Here is a 16,677-nt window from a genome sequence, read left to right on the forward strand (position 1 = left end):
TGGGGATGATGGGAGGTGTAGTTCAGTGACAGTTGGAGGGCCCAAGGTCCACACACACCTGGAATATGTGAAGTAATGGAGGAGGAGTATGTATTTGCCTGATAGAGTTAGGCCTAAGCCTTCTAAGGAGAAGAGACTTTAAGGCTTTGGGAGTGAGGTTAAGGCCCACCATGACTTAAGGTCCAGCACTTCTCATTACAGTGGTACCTCAGGTTAAGAACTTAATTCATTCTGGAGGTCTGTTGTTAACATAAAACTGTTCTTAACCTTAAGAACCACTTTAGCTAATGGGGCCTCCCACTGCTGCCACGCCACTGGAGCACGATTTCTGTTCTCATCCTGAAGCAAAGTTCTTAACCCGAGGTACTATTTCTGGGTTAGCGGAGTCTGTAACCTGAAGTGTATGTAACCTGAAGCGTATGTAACCCGAGGTACCACTGTATAGACATTAAACACTGTGTAGGAAGGGTGAAGACCATAAGCAAGTGAGGGTTTCATAGGAGGCAAAGGACACAGCCCTGGGTGTCTCTTGGCACAGCATTTGCACCCATAGAAGCAACTAAGTGCTAAGTCGTTTTAGTGGAGGCAGGTGGGGAGAGGAAGGAGGCACAGGGCTCCAACACTTTTGTGCACCATTTCCTCAAAAGGTAGGTCAGAAAGGAGATGTGAGACATGTAGAGAGGAGTTCCTCTCGAGGCAAAACAGTGAACTAGGCTCTGTATCAAGGATGGGCCACAAATGAGGGTTTGGTCTGGAGAGACCTTTGCTTCCTTTTTATCTTTTGCATTATGTGACTGCACAGCTACCGGGAGAGGGGGGGGGAGTGGTTTTTTAGGTGGCGTAGAGGTGATGACCATGCTATCGGTCACAGAGAAATTGTACCGGTAAGGGAAGAAGGATGTTACAGAGGGTTGCTGGGCTTTAGAAGATGCAGACATTCACGGCATCTTCAGTCAGTTGATGGAAGGCACTGAGGCAGAATAGGACAATCTACCAGCAGCAGAGCCCTCACCATGAAGTTTTCTTTCACCATCATCTTTTTGGGTTGGTATTGTAGAGGGGGAAATAGGAGGGTGGAAGGACCAGAGAACGGGATGCTCGTTTCTGTTGCTCAGTTATCTTTCCACTAATGGAATCATCTGTTTTTCCAGGATGGTGGCTGACTGGGAAGACATTGAAAGGTGAGCTGCGTCCAAGACAAAAGAACTTTAATATGTCTCGTAATCAGAATAAATGTGAACGTGAATAGAAGCTAAATGACATGCCTTTTCCTAACCAAATCTATTTTTGTCTTACACATGCATGAGAAGTTAAGATCTACCAACCTTCCTTGCTCTACGCACTCTTCAGAGACCACACCACTATGTTAAAGGTCTCGCTGCTGTTTCTCTCCCACTTCCTGGTCAGTTGGCAAGCGTTGTGTTTTACCACTATTGCTGTGCCACTCATATCAATTTTACTAGTCTAATTGGACTAGCAGCAAAATGCACCAAAATTGGCACAACCCCTGTGTGGATTGTGGATACTGGGCAACCCAGATCCCAAGGCCTCACCTGAAAGAACCTACAGATTAGTCTGGGTATAGGGATGGGGGAAAACTTGGTCAACTGTGTTAAATCTGTCTAATAATTCACATTTCTTCAAATCATGTGTGAACCAAAACACAGTCATTCTTTGAAATTCGTACTTCTCTGGATTTTGAAAGGCATTTCTCCAACCCAATAATGCTGATGAATTTTCTTGAAGAATTAATGAGGAGGCCATCTTGGCTGTGATTCCTGGAAGAATTGTTCCCTGCCTTGCAGGCCTTTCCCCCCTGACTCCAGCTACAAAAACTGAAGGTGTTGAAAAGACTCTTGGGTTGGAGTGTTGTTGGGTTTTTGTTGTTGTTGTGGGAGGTTGTTGCTGTTACTGATATTTTGTAAATCTCCTGCTCTCTTTTTTTGCCCAGGACAATCTTATCCCAAGCCTTCCATCTCAGTGGTCCCCAGTAACATTGTCCCCCTGGGAGGCAATGCTACCATCCGCTGCAAGGTGCACAGTGAAGACTATGCACAAGCAACATTTGTTCTGTTCAGAGAACTGGATTCATCTTTGCATGCTTCAGTGGTCAAGAAGTCAGAGTGGAATGAGGTTGCATTTTTCTTCGCCAATGTCAAACTATCAGATGGTGGGAACTACCGGTGCCGATATTGCTTCAACTCTTTCTCTGGTGACAGCTGCTCACGTTTAAGTGACAGAGTAAAGGTCAAGATAAGAGGTGAGAGCTGGCTGAGTCAAATTTAGAGATGTACATGAAGTTTTCTAAACTTGAGTCTGGAAATGAGCTTCGGGGGGGAAATAAAAATAGAAGAGAATTTATGAAACCTAAGTTCTTCTCTGGCTCAGACTAAAATCTGAGCCAGGGAAGAATTCCTGTCTTTCCCTCTCATCCTCCCTCTCAGCCTTTCTGAGCTCACAAATATATTGCCATCCTTCCCTTTGAAGCCTTACCATGTGGCAGCAGCACCACTGCTGCAGCCCAGCTGTGGGGGCTGAAGGAGAGGGGAAGAGAGTCTGTCTGTGTCTCCTTCCTGGGTCCTTATGCAGCTGTGGACTATGCCAAGACAAAAGATGTCATGGCCTATGGAAAATGCAGTATAGTTTCTAATCTATGCAAACCAAGGCTTTTTAGTGTACTGGCACCAGCAATTTGGAACACTATTCCTACTGATGTCAGACAGGCACCTACAATCTTGATAGATTTCAGTCTGCTGAAAACACATTTGTTTCACCAAACATTTTAGAGAACTAAGTTGACTCAGTGTTGGTCATTTGTTCTGGATTTTATGCTTTTATAACTTTAAGATTTGAAAGTTTTATGGTGTTTCTGAATGATTTTACTGTACACCACCTTGATTTTCTTTCAATGACAGTTTATACACATTCTTCTAAAAAGCATAAGAACTAAAGAAGAGTCCTGCTGGAAGAGGCCAATGGGCCATCTAGTTAGTTCAGCTACTTGTTCTCACAGTGGCCAAACAGATGCCTCAATGGGCAACCCACATGCAGAAATCCTCTCCTCTCCTGTGATTTGTAGCGTCTGCCCCAGACCATGAAGGCAGAGCATAGCCATCATGACTAGTAGTCTTATCTTCCATGAATCTGTCCACTCTTCTTTTGAAGCTGTCCTAGTGGGAGACCATCACTGCCTCCTGTGGGTTCCAAAGGTCCTGTGAGCCAGTGTGGTGCAGTGGTTAAGAGCAGTAGACTCGTAACCTGGTGAACTGGGTTTGCTTCCCCGCTCCTCTACATGCAGCTGCTGGGTGACCTTGGGCCAGTCACACTTCTTTGAAGTCTCTCAGCCCCACTCACCTCACAGAGTGTTTGTTGTGGGAGAGGAAGGGAAAGGAGAATGTTAGCCGCTTTGAGACTCCTTAAAGGGAGTGAAAGGCGGGATATCAAATCTAAACTCTTCTTCTTCCTCTTTCACTCTACCTCCTTCTCCAGCGATACGTTAAACCAGGATGGGGAACCTGCGGCAGATTCCCCATCTTCCAAATCTCAGTTCTCTTTTCTTTCTCACCCAGCTCTGCATTTTCCTAAGCCTTCCATCTCAGTGAGCCCCAGTAATATCGTCAAGTTGGGAGGAAATGTCACGATCCACTGTAACAGTCAAGGCTACCAAGATGTAGAGTTCCAACTCTACAAAAAAGTGGGTCCATCTTTGTTTCATGTTGTAATGGAGAAAGACCGGCAAAAAGGGGTCATATTTGCTATTGCCAACGCCACACTATTCCACGGAGGAATCTACAGGTGTACATATTGTTTCAAGTCAACCTTCTGTGAACGGTGCTCAAATTTCAGCAACAGCATATATATCTACATAAGAGGTAAGGCTGTTTGTGTGCTTTACCACCCCACCACCCCCAAAATAAATGGCACTAACATGGATTTTGTATTCCCTGCAGCTGTATATCAAAGGGAAAAGCTGCATTAGCTAAAACATACAAGGTGTTTTTAAAAGAGGCTCTTTCCGATGCTATGCCAGCATTTGAGTATCATTAGCAATCTTCTCAGATGGTGCATTCCAGGCTGAAACACATTATTTGCTGCTGAATTTAGCAGGATATGTAGACACAGGCTGCCTACACACTGACCTCTCCAGGGTTTCAGACTGGGGGTATTTCCCAGTCATATGTAGTGATGCTGAGGACTGAACATGGCACCTTCTCCCTGCAAATCATTTCCCAGTAAGCTGTGGTCCACCTGGTCATGGACATAGGAATATGAAGAAGAATGGTAGCAAACAAAGGCTTGTTTCATTTAAGCAACTCTGGTTGAAACTGAAGTGCAGGATTAGGCCTTTAAGGGTTTTTTTAGTGAAAGTCTGTCCACCCTGTGAAAATAAATCCTGGATTGGAGCTGCTTTAGGTTCTGAAATACTAGAACTACAGGCTATGGAGGAACCTTCTAAATACTGCACACATTCAGTTTATTTGCAGTGGTTCCCAGAGCTGCCCATAAGCCCCTGAAAGTTTTGAGATGGGACAGGCTTCAATTCTACCTTCTGACCATCAGGTGGCAAACGTCTACCAAAAATGGAATGGAGATAAACCACACTGTGATGCATGCAAGAATGGGAAAAAATATTTTGATTTTGGTTTGAAAGCCAAACTTTTGCATGAATGGAACTCTGTAACCTGATTGAATTATGCAAATATGTATATACTTCCTTTCTCTGCATTAATTTTGTGACTAGTGCTCATGCTTCCTTATTGCATATAATTCTTCTATGAATAGTGGGGGGGGGGGGTTTGGCAGGGAAGCGGTATGAATGGCTGCCACTGAAATCCTGGCCATTAGAATTCTGGTTTAGCACTTTGGCTTCTGAGCTGGGACTTGGCATTGCCCCAAACATATCAAATGCATGTATCAAAGTGAATTGGAAACCCACTTTTACCTGGCAAAACCTGAGATTCCCAGGATTTTTACAACTCATTGAAGAGTCAGGTGATAGCATTTCTCAGCAATGAAGTCTTTTTTAATTGAGGTATGTACATTGTTGCTGGGTTGTTTTTTTTAAAAAAGTATAATGTTATTTCAAATTTAATAGACTAGACCATAATGTAAACATAACTTTTATATGCACTGGGAAACAAACAAATAAATGTGTGATTGACTGTGATATTTGCTTTATTGCGGTGGTCTGGAACCAAACCCACAACATATCTCTGAGATATACCTGTATTATAGTAGCAGAATGAGACTGGCTGAGTAGAAGATGAATTGACTGACATGGTCATTAGCAGTAGATATTCCTTGATTACCGTAAACATTGCTACTCCCTGCCTCCCCTTTTATTCTAACATGTAGATCCCAGCCTCTCCAAACCATCCATCAGAATGAGACCTGGGGACCCACTTGCTGAAGGCTTCAATGTCACCATCGAGTGTCATGGACCAGAGAATGGCCTGAACTTTTCTTTGCACAAGTCCAGCAACCTGATAGCATGGCAGATGGCAGAATCAGACGGAAACACATCTGAGTTCTCTCTTTCCATGATTAGGCTGGAGGATGAAGGGAATTATACCTGTCAGTATCACCGCAGAGGAAATGCCTTTCAGTGGTCGGAGCCAAGTGACGCAGTGGGGTTGGAAGTTGTGACAGGTGAGGAGCCTGGCTTTGTGACTTTGTTTTCCTTCCTTCTGTGTATATGGCAGGAGTTTGGGGAATTGTGACGACCAAAGCCAAATACCTCTATGGCGGAACCATGGTCACATGGCACAGAATGGAGTAACCAGGTGAGTTGACTCCACTGGCAATGGCTAAGTATATGTGGGTTCAGCCCCGACAAAAGAGCAGTGGCAAGAGAAATGGATGAACTATGCAGAACTGGCTAAACTGACATACAAATTGCGAGATAAGGACAACTGTGACTTTAAAGAAGAATGGGAACTTTTTACAAACTACTTAAAAAGACAACAAAATGAATTGTACTCCCTGGCAGGTTTTGAATAAACATACACAAATTTATTGATTGTTAACATAGTAGACAGATAATATAAGGATTTATGCAATTTTACAGTATGCAGAGAATAATATGTGTTGAGAAATCAGAGAGAGAAGCTGAGGGAAGTCTTGGGGGGCAGGGTTCAATGGGGAGGTGAGGGGAAGGGGGAAAATAATGAATATGATATGTTTTGATATTTTGTTATGTTGAAATTGTTATTAAAAAAGGTAAGTGTGGGTTCAGGAATGAATAAGGAGGTGCATTTGAAGCCTGAGGGAGATGGAGACAGCCCTGGGAATTGTGGGAAGCATATGGTTGTATTTACATGATTGTGTCTGGGACCACGTTATCCCTCTTTGATATTCTGATATTTGTTCATTTACCGTATTTTTCGCTCTATAAGACGCAACAGACCACAAGAGGCACCTAGTTTTTGGAGGAGGAAAACAAGAAAAAAAATATTCTGAATCTCTCTTGCTGTTCTGGCTTCTGGGATAGCTGTGCAGCCTGCATTCGCTCCATAAGATGCACACACATTTCCCCTTACTTTTTAGGAGGGAAAAAGTGAGTCTTATAGAGCAAAAAATACGGTACTTAATATCCTGCCCTTCTACCTTCCTCTGCTGCCACCATCTCCACCAGTAGCTTCAGACTCAGGCTCAGGTTCCTCCAGGTCCTCTTCTTGAGTTCCTCATTGCAAGTCCTCACAATCTGCCAATGCATTCCCAACTGACCCCCCCAGGCAGTGCTGAACCTGACCTTCTGCTCTCTTCAGCCAGGACCATCCAACCAATCCATTGGTTGGATTTCAAGCCCACATTATGGACCAGTAATTCTGAACGGAACACCCATCAAGTGACCAATCACAAACTGACCACTTTTGGATGCTCCTGCATTTTCATAAAAACTGAAATGCAACATGTATCCCTGCCATCTTATTAGTGGAGCAGTCAGTTGGTACACTGCTTGCAGACTTAGTATGCTTTGTATCATCTCTGGCTCTAGTCAGAAGGAAAAGGCAAGTGGAGTAGATTAGAAGGCTGCTTCCATTGGCAGGTAGATCCCGCAGGCTGTTCTTATGTTCTTAGAAATCAGAAGTAAGTCTCACTGGACTCAATGGGGCTAAGTATGCTGAGGGCTGGAAGTTAGAAAGTCAATTTGGAGGGATGGGAGGAACTTGACGACTCGAGAGAGTCAAAATATAGGTGATGAAAAGAAATGTAAAAAATGTATGGTGTTTTTTGAAAATGAAAATGTTAATAAATATTATTATTTTTTTTAAAAAAAAAGTATGCTGAGGGCCACAGCCTTGAGACCATCTCCCTCCCCACCCTGCCTTCATCACAACCAACAATTGAGTAGTAACTCTTCTCTGTCTCACTCTGCAGCAAACACTTTTACATCCATGGAGATCAACATCCGCCTGGGAGTTGCTGGCTTGGTCCTGCTTTCCTTGGTGCTGATTGTGGCTGAGTTCATGTGCAGCAGGCAAGGCTGAGAAGCTCTGACTCGACTCAGTTCCACGAGTCAAGACCCTTCCTTGAGGCATCCGAGACAAGCAAAACCACAGGAATCCCATAGAGACTGGTTTCATTTCTTGTTCATCTGAAGGCCAAATTTCTATTCTGTGATAACACCAAGGAATCTGTTCATAAGGGGCTGGGGTGGGATGAGAATACTAGAGGCTTCTGTTTTCTGTGCCTTTTTTTTTTTTTTTGAGCTATTTATGTAAGTTTGGAACACTTAACTTACTGTTCAGCTAAGTCCTTCTCAGAGAAAACCCATTGAAATAACTGTAACTTACGATTTTATTCCTTGTCTGGGTGTTTTGCTTTTATTTTTATTATTATTATTATTATTTATCTCTTATAGTAATCGTATCAAATGAAAAGCAATAAAAAGCATACCTGTCCATCTAAAACCAATGTGACTGTGAGCTAGGTAATTGCTTTTCTGTTGCTTTGAACTGTGATTGGGCAGGAGTAGCAAACTCCACGATGCCCATCCTCAGTGAGAAAGCAGCTCCTGAAATCCAGCGGCGGAAATGAGAGGATTTTTGGGGTATGAGAGCGGAAGACTCTTGTGTGGAGCCAGCATGGAAGAATGCTAGTGCATATCCCCTGAAGGAAATGAAAGATCCCTAGTTTAATTCAAGGGTGGCAAAGGCAGGGGGCAGGGTTTATAGGAAGGGTGGAAATGTCCAAAGCTATTGTGGGGTGCTATTTTAGGGACGGGGGTGGAGAGAGACCATTGTCAAAGCTCTGCGGAATACTACCTCCCTCTCTCAGAGTCTCTGAGATAACCTGATGCCCTGCCCTGTTATTACAGTGCCGCTGCACAATATTTGGCTTCAGGCATCAAAACATCTCAGGCCACTCCTGACATGAAGTCATTCTCAGAGGAGTTCCAGGAAGTCTGCCTCATCGTCCGCTCAGCCTGCAACGAAAGATGAATATAGACCCTTATTTTGTAGAAAGAGGAACCCTGCAGAGCCCCCTTGTATCACTTCTGTGTCTCCTAAATTTCCTCCAGCATAAGAATTCCTTAACGGACAACCTTCGCCTCGCCTCTCTGCGCGGAAGCCTTCTGCGCAGAGTGGGCATGCCAAGCGGTGGTCCTCCACTCTCCTCACTGACTTCACTGGAAGAGTCTCGGAGCCTCCCCTCCGAAGTGCTCTCTGCCTCTCCCTTCTTCCTGGTGTCACCTGGACTTCTTTCCCCAGAGGACGTCCTCTCTCTTCCCTTACTCGTTCCCTCTCCTGCAGAATCTGGGAGCCTAGCCTCTCCACTCTGCTCCGATGTCAGTTCCCTGACATCCACCTCCCTCCCAGGAACCTCCCCCGTCCTTTCCTTGGACAGTGATGCAGGAAACCCCCGGAAGGAACTCTCCCCTCCATCTGATGATTCAAACACCCCTCTCCATTCGCTGCTGTCTCTTCTCTCTCCCCAATCTCCCCAGTCGGATTCTTCTTCGGATAACGCCCCTTCCTCCTCTTCGGAGGAGGAAAACCCCACAAACTCTTCCTCCTCATCGGTGGTGCCAAATTGCTCTCCCCAGAACCTCTTTGGTGGTTTGGGCTTTCTCGGATACCTGCTATGAAACTCCTCCTGCAGATACTCATCCCTAATCTCTTCTGCTGGGACCCATGCGTTTTCCGCTTCTGACTCCCCCTCCCACGCCACCAAGTATTCCACTCGCCCCCCTCTCCACCTGGAATCGAGGATTTCAGCTGCATGGCCACTGAGTTCCCTTTCCTCCATCTGTGGATGCAAGGGTGTTTCACTTTGCTGACCCAGAAATTCCCTCCCCTCCCTGAACGGTGAGAGTAAGGACCTGTGGAACACTGGGTGCAGTTTCATGTGAGACGGCAATTTGAGCCTAAAGGCCACCGAATTAACTTGCTGGGCTACTTCGAACGGTTCCAATCTCTTTGGCCGCAGTTTCTTACACCCTCCTTTGAACGGTAACCCTTTGGTAGACAACCAGACCTGGTCCCCCACACTTATGGTTTCCCCCTCTCTGCGGTTCTTGTCTGCCTGCCTCTTGTACTCTTCCTTTGCCCTTTCCAGGTTGATCTTAAGCTGTTGGTGTAAAGCCTCCATTTCTTCCACAAATTGTTCAGCTGCGGGAACACTCCACCTTCCCTCCCCCTCCCCTGGGAAAGCCCTGGGGTGACACACGTAATTTGCCATAAACGGGCTCATCCCTGTGGACACATGTTCCGCGTTATTGTATGCAAACTCAGCCAGTGCTAATTTGTCCACCCAATCATTCTCCCTCTCGTTGACGTAGCAACGTAGGTATTGTTGAAGTATGCTATTAGCTCTCTCTGCTTGTCCTTTGGTTTCTGGGTGTCTGGCCGTCGAGAAACTAACCTTGACGTCCAGCAGACTCATCAGCTTCCTCCAGAATCTGGACGTGAATTGCCGGCCTCTATCGGATAAAATCCTCAAGGGGGCACCATGCAACCTGAAAACATGCTCTACAAACAGTTTTGCTGTTTCTTCTGCAGACACCGCATGTGAGCACGCAATAAAATGGCACATTTTGGTCATCAAGTCAGCTACCACCATTACTGCCGTTTTCCCCCTGGCTTTGGGTAAATCAGTCATAAAATCAATTGATACCACCTCCCATGGTCTCTCTGGTGTAGGTAAGGGCTCCAGTAACCCCGCGGGTGCTGCCCTCTCCCCCTTCGCTCTCTGGCAGCGCTGGCACCCGTGTACATATTCCTTCACATCTTCCCTCACCCGTGGCCACCAGAACTGCCTGGTTACCAGTAGCATTGTCTTGTGTTGGCCAAAATGTCCAGCCGTGGGGTTGTCATGTAGTTGTTTGAGTATTCTGCTCCTCAAATCCCCTTCAGGTATGTACAATGCCCCCTTATAGTACAATGCCCCGTCCTTTACTTCAAATCCCCCCTGATTTTCCTCGGTACTACCCATTTCCCTAATCTTGGTTTGTGCATACTGGTCATCCCTCGTCAACCCGGCCAGCTCTTGCCTCCCTACGAACACTCCCCCACACACCCATCTGTCCTCGGGTATGACATAACGTGCTTCTGGCCCTCCCTCACCTTCTGCGTATTCGGGCTTGCGGGAGAGGGCGTCTGCTCTGACATTTTCCTTCCCAGGCACGTATCTAATCTCAAAATTAAACTTGGAAAACTCCTGAGCCCACCGCACCTGTCGTTGGTTCAGTACTCTCGCCGTTCTCCAATATTCCAGGTTCTTATGGTCAGTACACACCTGGACTTTGTGCTGTGCACCTATGAGAAAATGTCGCCATCGTCGAAAGGCCTTGTGAATGGCCAGCAGTTCCCGATCATACACTGTATAGCTTTGCTCTGACTTGTTCAGCTTCCTGGAAAAGAAGGCACACGGCTTCCACTGTCCCCCATTTCCCGGCTGGAGCAATATGCTTCCTATCGCTCCGTCTGACGCGTCCGTCTCTAGCCTCATCGGCTTCCGCAGATCCACATGTAGGAGCTGCTCTACCGACGCGAAAGCCCTCTTAAGCTTTTCAAAGGACTGCTGGGCCTCTTCCGTCCATTCGAACTTCTTCTTACTGCTGAGACAATCCGTTATGGGTGCCGTTAGATGGGCGAAGTTCTTGATGAACTTCCTGTAGAAATTTGCAAACCCCAAGAACCTCTGCACGTCCTTCCTGTTCTTGGGAGCCTTCCATTCTAGCACTGCCTGCACCTTGCCCGGGTCCATGGCCAAGCCCTTGTCCGACAACCTATAGCCAAGGAATTCCACCTCTCGAGTGTGGAATTGGCACTTCTCCAGTTTGACCCACAGCTGGTGCTCCTGCAGTCTCCTCAGCACTTCCCTGACGTCTTTTACATGCTGCTCCTCGTTCTCTGAGTAGATTAGGACGTCATCCAGGAAAGCTACACAATTCTTGTAGAGCAGGGACCCCAACACATGGTGCATGAAGCTTTGAAATGTGGAGGAGCCTGATTGGAGTCCGAAGGGCATAACTAAGTACTCAAAGGCTCCCAGAGGGGTGAACATGGTGGTTTTCCATTCACCCCCCTCCCTCATCCTTATCAAGTTGTACGCCCCCCGAAGGTCCAGCTTGGTAAAAATCTTCCCCTTCCTTACCCTGGCCAAGATGTCATCAATTCTGGGCATTGGGAAGGTCACTGGTTCCGACACCCTGTTCAACCCGCAAAAGTCCACCACGAGCCTGGGCTCCTGGGAGTCTCGCTTGTCCACAAAGAACACTGGACTACCCCCCACCGCCCTTGATTCCCTTATGAACCCTCATTTCAGGTTCTTGTCAATAAACTTCCGCAATTCCTGCATCTCCCTATCTGACATGGCGTACAGCTTACCCACCGGCAGCTGAGCGTCTGGGAGTAAGTTGATCTGGCAATCAAAGGGCCTGTGGGGTGGTAACCGATCCGCCTCCTTCTCGCTGAAGACTTCTTCCAAGTCCGCATACTGAGGTGGTACTCTCCCTTTTCCCCCCACCACCATCCCTGCCACCCTGGCTACTGCCATCCTCGGGCTTTCTCCTCCATGGCAGTGCTCTACGCAGTGGGCCGACCCAAAGGTGACTGTTCGCTGGTGCCACCCTACTACTGGGTCGTGCAGTGACAGCCAACTCATTGCCAGTATGATGGGTGGTCCTGCTAAGGTGGCTACGTGAAAGGCAATTGTCTCTGTGTGTCTAGAAACTGTCATTTTCATGGGAGGGGTCTGGTGGGTCACTTCCCCTCCCAAGAGTTCTCTCCCATCAATCGTGGTTACTTGCAGGGGATGTTCTAGAGGCACCACCTGTAGCTGGTGTTCTAGCGCAAAATCCTTGCTAAAGAAGTTGCAAGAGCTGCCTGAATCCAGCAGCGCCTTCACTTTGATGGGGTGTCCGTTTGGGAGTTCTAGCACCACCTCTATGGCGATGGCTGCTCGGGGAGGGTCTGGTTTGGGCACTTCTACTGGTTGCTCGCCTGGCTGCTGTGCCCGCCTTCCTGCAGCCAAGCACTGCCGTTTCCCGGCGCCTCTTTCCTTTCCTCCTCACTCCCCACTGCCCCCACCATTCCTTGCCACGCCTTCTTCTGAGGGCATACTCTGGCAAAATGTCCCGGCTGTTGGCATAGGAAACACTTCTTACTTGTTTTCCCCTCCTTCTTCCGCACCTCGCTGGAGTTTGAAAACCCGTGCGCGCTCGCTCCTCCAATCTCCATTGGCTCCTTGGGTGGCGCCGTAGACGCTGGCATGTCTGGAATGCGGTTGTCATGCCAACTCTGCTCTCCCTTCCCGCCTTTCCAGCGCGTGCGTCTCTTGCCTGACTCCTACAGTGAGCGCCAACTTGGTCAGCTGGTCCATCGATTCCGGGTGGGGTGAGCGGGAAAGTTCGTCTCTCACCCAAGGGGATAAGCCCTCCTCAAATAACATTTGTACTGGTTCGGAACTCAGATCCCACCCAAGTTTATGGATCAACATCGCAAATCTCGACCAGTACTCTCTCACTGACTGGTTCCCTTGTTTGCACCCCATCAGTTCTTTACGAGACATACTTTGTTGAACATCACTCGCGAACATGTGGTCCATGGCGCTAAAAAACTTTCTCACGTCCTTCAGAGCCACGTTCTCCGCCGCCATTAAGGGTCGGACCCAATCTCTGGCCCTCCCTTCCAGGTGCCCCACCACGAAAGCGACTCTCCCCGCCTCGTCGGCCAAGTCATCATGCTGCAGATCCAGCGCATACTGCACCTCTGTCTTAAAAGCGTTATAATCTGTGGGGTCGCCCCCAAACTTCTGCACTAATCCCGGTACCTTTCTTGCGATTGGGGTAATCTTCCCCTGGGCATCATGGGTCCTCCTTTCATCCAGCCGCGCCGCTAGTAGAGCCAGTTGCTGTTCCAAGTCTCGGTTTCTCTCCTCCAGACTCTGCCCTCCTTTGGCTCCCTCTCCTGCGCCGGCTCCTCCAGTTTGACTCATGACTGTGCCCCTGTCCTCTTGCACACAAGCAACGTAAATGACTGACGGATTGCTATCATGGGAATTGGGGTTGCTTGTGTGTAACCTCCAGCCGCTCCCAACTGCTTGGGGTGGTTGCGTCTTTCCCCGGCTGAGCAGCCCTTATGCGCTGCTGCTCAATCGCTGGCAGCATCCGTCAGTGGGTGTCTCCTAAATTTCCTCCAGCATAAGAATTCCTTAACGGACAACCTTCGCCTCGCCTCTCTGCACGGAAGCCTTCTGCGCAGAGTGGGCGTGCCAAGCGGTGGTCCTCCACTCTCCTCACTGACTTCACTGGAAGAGTCTCGGAGCCTCCCCTCCGAAGTGCTCTCTGCCTCTCCCTTCTTCCTGGTGTCACCTGGACTTCTTTGCCCAGAGGACGTCCTCTCTCTTCCCTTACTCGTTCCCTCTCCTGCAGAATCTGGGAGCCTAGCCTCTCCACTCTGCTCCGATGTCAGTTCCCTGACAGCAGACAATACTGGGCTCAATGGACCAACTGACTCACTCATTCTGAGGCAGCTTCCTGAGCTCCTTGCTTTGCTAAGTCTGAGGTCTCTCAGTAACCTTCTACTTTTGTTAACGGAGAAAAATCGAAGGAAGTAGATTAAAATTTGACTTTCATTTTATTTTAATGGAAAGATTTCACCACAATCAAACCATGATTTGGAAGTCAGGGAGAACTCTGGTTAATCCAAATGGAAATGGAAGCTTCTAATATCCTACCTGACAAAAGAAGAAGAAGAGTTTGGATTTGATATCCCGCTTTATCACTACCCGAAGGAGTCTCAAAGCGGCTAACATTCTCCTTTCCCTTCCTCCCCCACAACAAACACTCTGTGAGGTGAGTGGGGCTGAGAGACTTCAAATAAGTGTGACTGGCCCAAGGTCACCCAGCAGCTGCATGTGCAGGAGCGGAGACGTGAACCCGGTTCACCAGATTACACGTCTACTGCTCTTAACCACTACACCACACTGGAGGAGGCACATGAGCCTGAGGCTTGCTGCGGTTCTTTTATATAGAAGAAAACCATGAATGTCAGAGCTGGGCCTAGGACGGCATCAGAGTAAGACAGAAATAAGTATTTGAGAGCTAGTCGTTCCTCTGCAGTGGGGAGCCATCATGACTGCAGTCCCAATGCCTCTTTGGAGCTTAAATTTACAACTCACGATGTATCTGTGAGTCTATACAAAGGGACACACCACCAAGTCTCCTAACTGTTCCTTAAACGTGCTTTTTTGACCAAGAGGGTCCAAAGTGACAGCATAGGCACAATATCTTTGGGGAGGAGGCAGTAAGTGACCAGAGCTTGAATTTGCCATGATGTACAACTGGGCATACTAGATTTCTTTTGCCCCAACAATACTACTGAGATGCTCTCTCTCTGAGAACTAGAAAAATTAAAAATAGGAGTTGTGTTCCACGTCAAACACTCAGCCCTTCACTTCCTCTGGTTTAGCAACCATCAGATAGATGCAAACTAATAAGGGATGTGGTTGATCAGGCAGCTGTGGAAACGGAAGAAAGACCACAGCATTGGCCGATCAGAGAGGAATCATTTCTTCTGCGGAAGAGCTGCATCACAGAACATTGCTGGGTTTTAGCGGCAACAGCCTCCAGCTGAGATCTTCACTCGGGAGACAGCAGAATTAGGAGCAAACGGAACAAACAGCTGGCTACAGAAGCCACGCCATGAAATTCCCTTCCAGCATCCTCTTTCTAGGTTGGTCTCACTCCTTGGAGGGCGGTGGGGTCAGAGTGTTGGTTTCTATTTCCCTCACTGAGCAGCAACTGCAGTCACAAGACATTGTTTTGCATTCCACAGTCCACGTTACTGTTGGATTCCCACGGGAATGGGAGACTGGATGTGACGTACACTGGTTTCCTGTTTTTCACTGTTCTCTCGGTTTCTTTGTTAGAGAGACAGTTGCTTCTCTGCTCCCGGCAGAGGCAGCATGGATGTTTGTATTCTCTCAGCATAGAGTGTAAATAAAATAAAATTAGCAATGTAGCACATTTACCTGCTTATCCTTCTGCTGTGTGGACTACTCTGCTTAGGCTCAAGATAAGATGAGCATGTATCAGCTTCAGATGGGCCGAAGTTGGTCAAAATCTCACACAGAGTGTTTGCAAGAGCAGGCCTGGGAGATTGGAGGCCCGGCTTCCATTTCTGTTGCTCAGATATCTGGACTCTAAATGGATCCTCTCCTTTCCAGGGTGTTGGCTGACCAGGCAGTGGCAGATCTCGAGAGGTGAGTGTCAGTCAGCCGTGAGAATGGTGATAAAAAATAGGGGGTGAGAAGAATGGGAACTACATGCCGTAGACTCCTCCAACCAGGACTACTTTTCTCATGGTAGACTTTATCTGTCTCATATTCAAGGCTTTTTTCCAGTCGGAACTCAGTTCCGGCATCTTTTAGGTGGGGGCAGTTGCCATTATCAGAGAACAAGGGAGGCTTTCATGGTGATTTCCGGTACCTCTTTTTCTAGAAAAGTTGAACTGCTCATATTTATTTGTCTCTAGACAACCTGTCAAGGAAACCGTCCTCCCAGTTATCCACTTCAGTTTATTTCTCTTGGGTGCAAGGGCTGTTTAGACACAGGGATCCTTAGTCCTGCCCCTCCCACTGTAAACATCACTAGATACTAAGGGAGAATCTTCTCTTTCATTGCCTCCCGGCTGCATGAATCGCAACTGGCGCTGTCCTGCCTGTCTCCTGTGTCTTGGCTTATGCAGGAGAGTGAGCAACCGAGTGACATAAAGGACCTTAGGTTATATGTCAATTGGAAAATGTCACAGATTAATACACGTACCACACTTTTGTGGATTTTTGTACCCTGATACAAGTCTACAGGTCCCCCATTGCTACTGCTCTGCCTTCCAAATCTGACTCCTGTTATCTTTCTTTCCCAGGACAGCTTTATCGGAAGCCTTCCATCTCAGTGAGACCAAGTCCTCAGGTCATCCTAGGTGAAGATTTCTATATCCACTGTGAGACTGAAAATAACTCAGAAGCAACCTTCCACCTTGTCAAGGAAGGGAGTTCAGCGGCTGTGGATTCTAAGACTGCCTCACGTTATACAGATTTCACCCTTTCTAATGCCAAACATGTAGAACCCAATGGCAGGTTCTACAAGTGCAAATATTGCTTTAATGAATATAAATGCTCAGATTTCAGCGATAATGTTTATGTCAACATAACAGGTGAGAGTTTTGC

The 16,677-nt window shown here is 47.4% G+C and overlaps 2 protein-coding genes across 11 annotated transcripts in view; both read left to right on the forward strand.

Annotated features, from left to right (window-relative positions):
* Window positions 1-821: 821 nt before the first annotated feature.
* LOC310691829 (T-cell-interacting, activating receptor on myeloid cells protein 1-like) lies at window positions 822-7,888 on the forward strand. The gene is made up of 5 exons (XM_083472019.1): window positions 822-1,181; window positions 1,952-2,260; window positions 3,570-3,872; window positions 5,356-5,649; window positions 7,381-7,888. The coding sequence occupies exons 1-5, from the start codon at window positions 1,130-1,132 to the stop codon at window positions 7,488-7,490; spliced, it is 1,068 nt and encodes a 355-aa protein (XP_083328145.1). The 5' UTR covers window positions 822-1,129; the 3' UTR covers window positions 7,491-7,888.
* A 6,785-nt stretch (window positions 7,889-14,673) lies between these two features.
* Window positions 14,674-16,677, forward strand: part of LOC310691780 (leukocyte immunoglobulin-like receptor subfamily A member 1) — a 50,414-nt gene continuing 48,410 nt past the window's right edge. For 4 of the 10 annotated variants that reach the window (XR_014518563.1, XM_083471809.1, XM_083471817.1 and 1 more), the window contains exons 1-3: window positions 14,677-15,217; window positions 15,594-15,711; window positions 16,374-16,664. Coding sequence is in view for 9 of the 10 variants with exons in the window: in XM_083471809.1 (XP_083327935.1) it covers window positions 15,152-15,217; window positions 15,594-15,711; window positions 16,374-16,664 (475 nt within the window). In the remaining variant the exon portion in view is untranslated. Of the gene's footprint in view, window positions 15,218-15,593; window positions 15,712-16,373; window positions 16,665-16,677 lie in introns of all 10 variants that reach the window. The other 6 variants (XM_083471813.1, XM_083471814.1, XM_083471810.1 and 3 more) reach the window with 5 other exon arrangements.

This window comes from Podarcis liolepis (genome assembly GCF_965112155.1).
Source record: "Podarcis liolepis genome assembly, chromosome: 13".
NCBI lineage: Eukaryota > Metazoa > Chordata > Lepidosauria > Squamata > Lacertidae > Podarcis > Podarcis liolepis.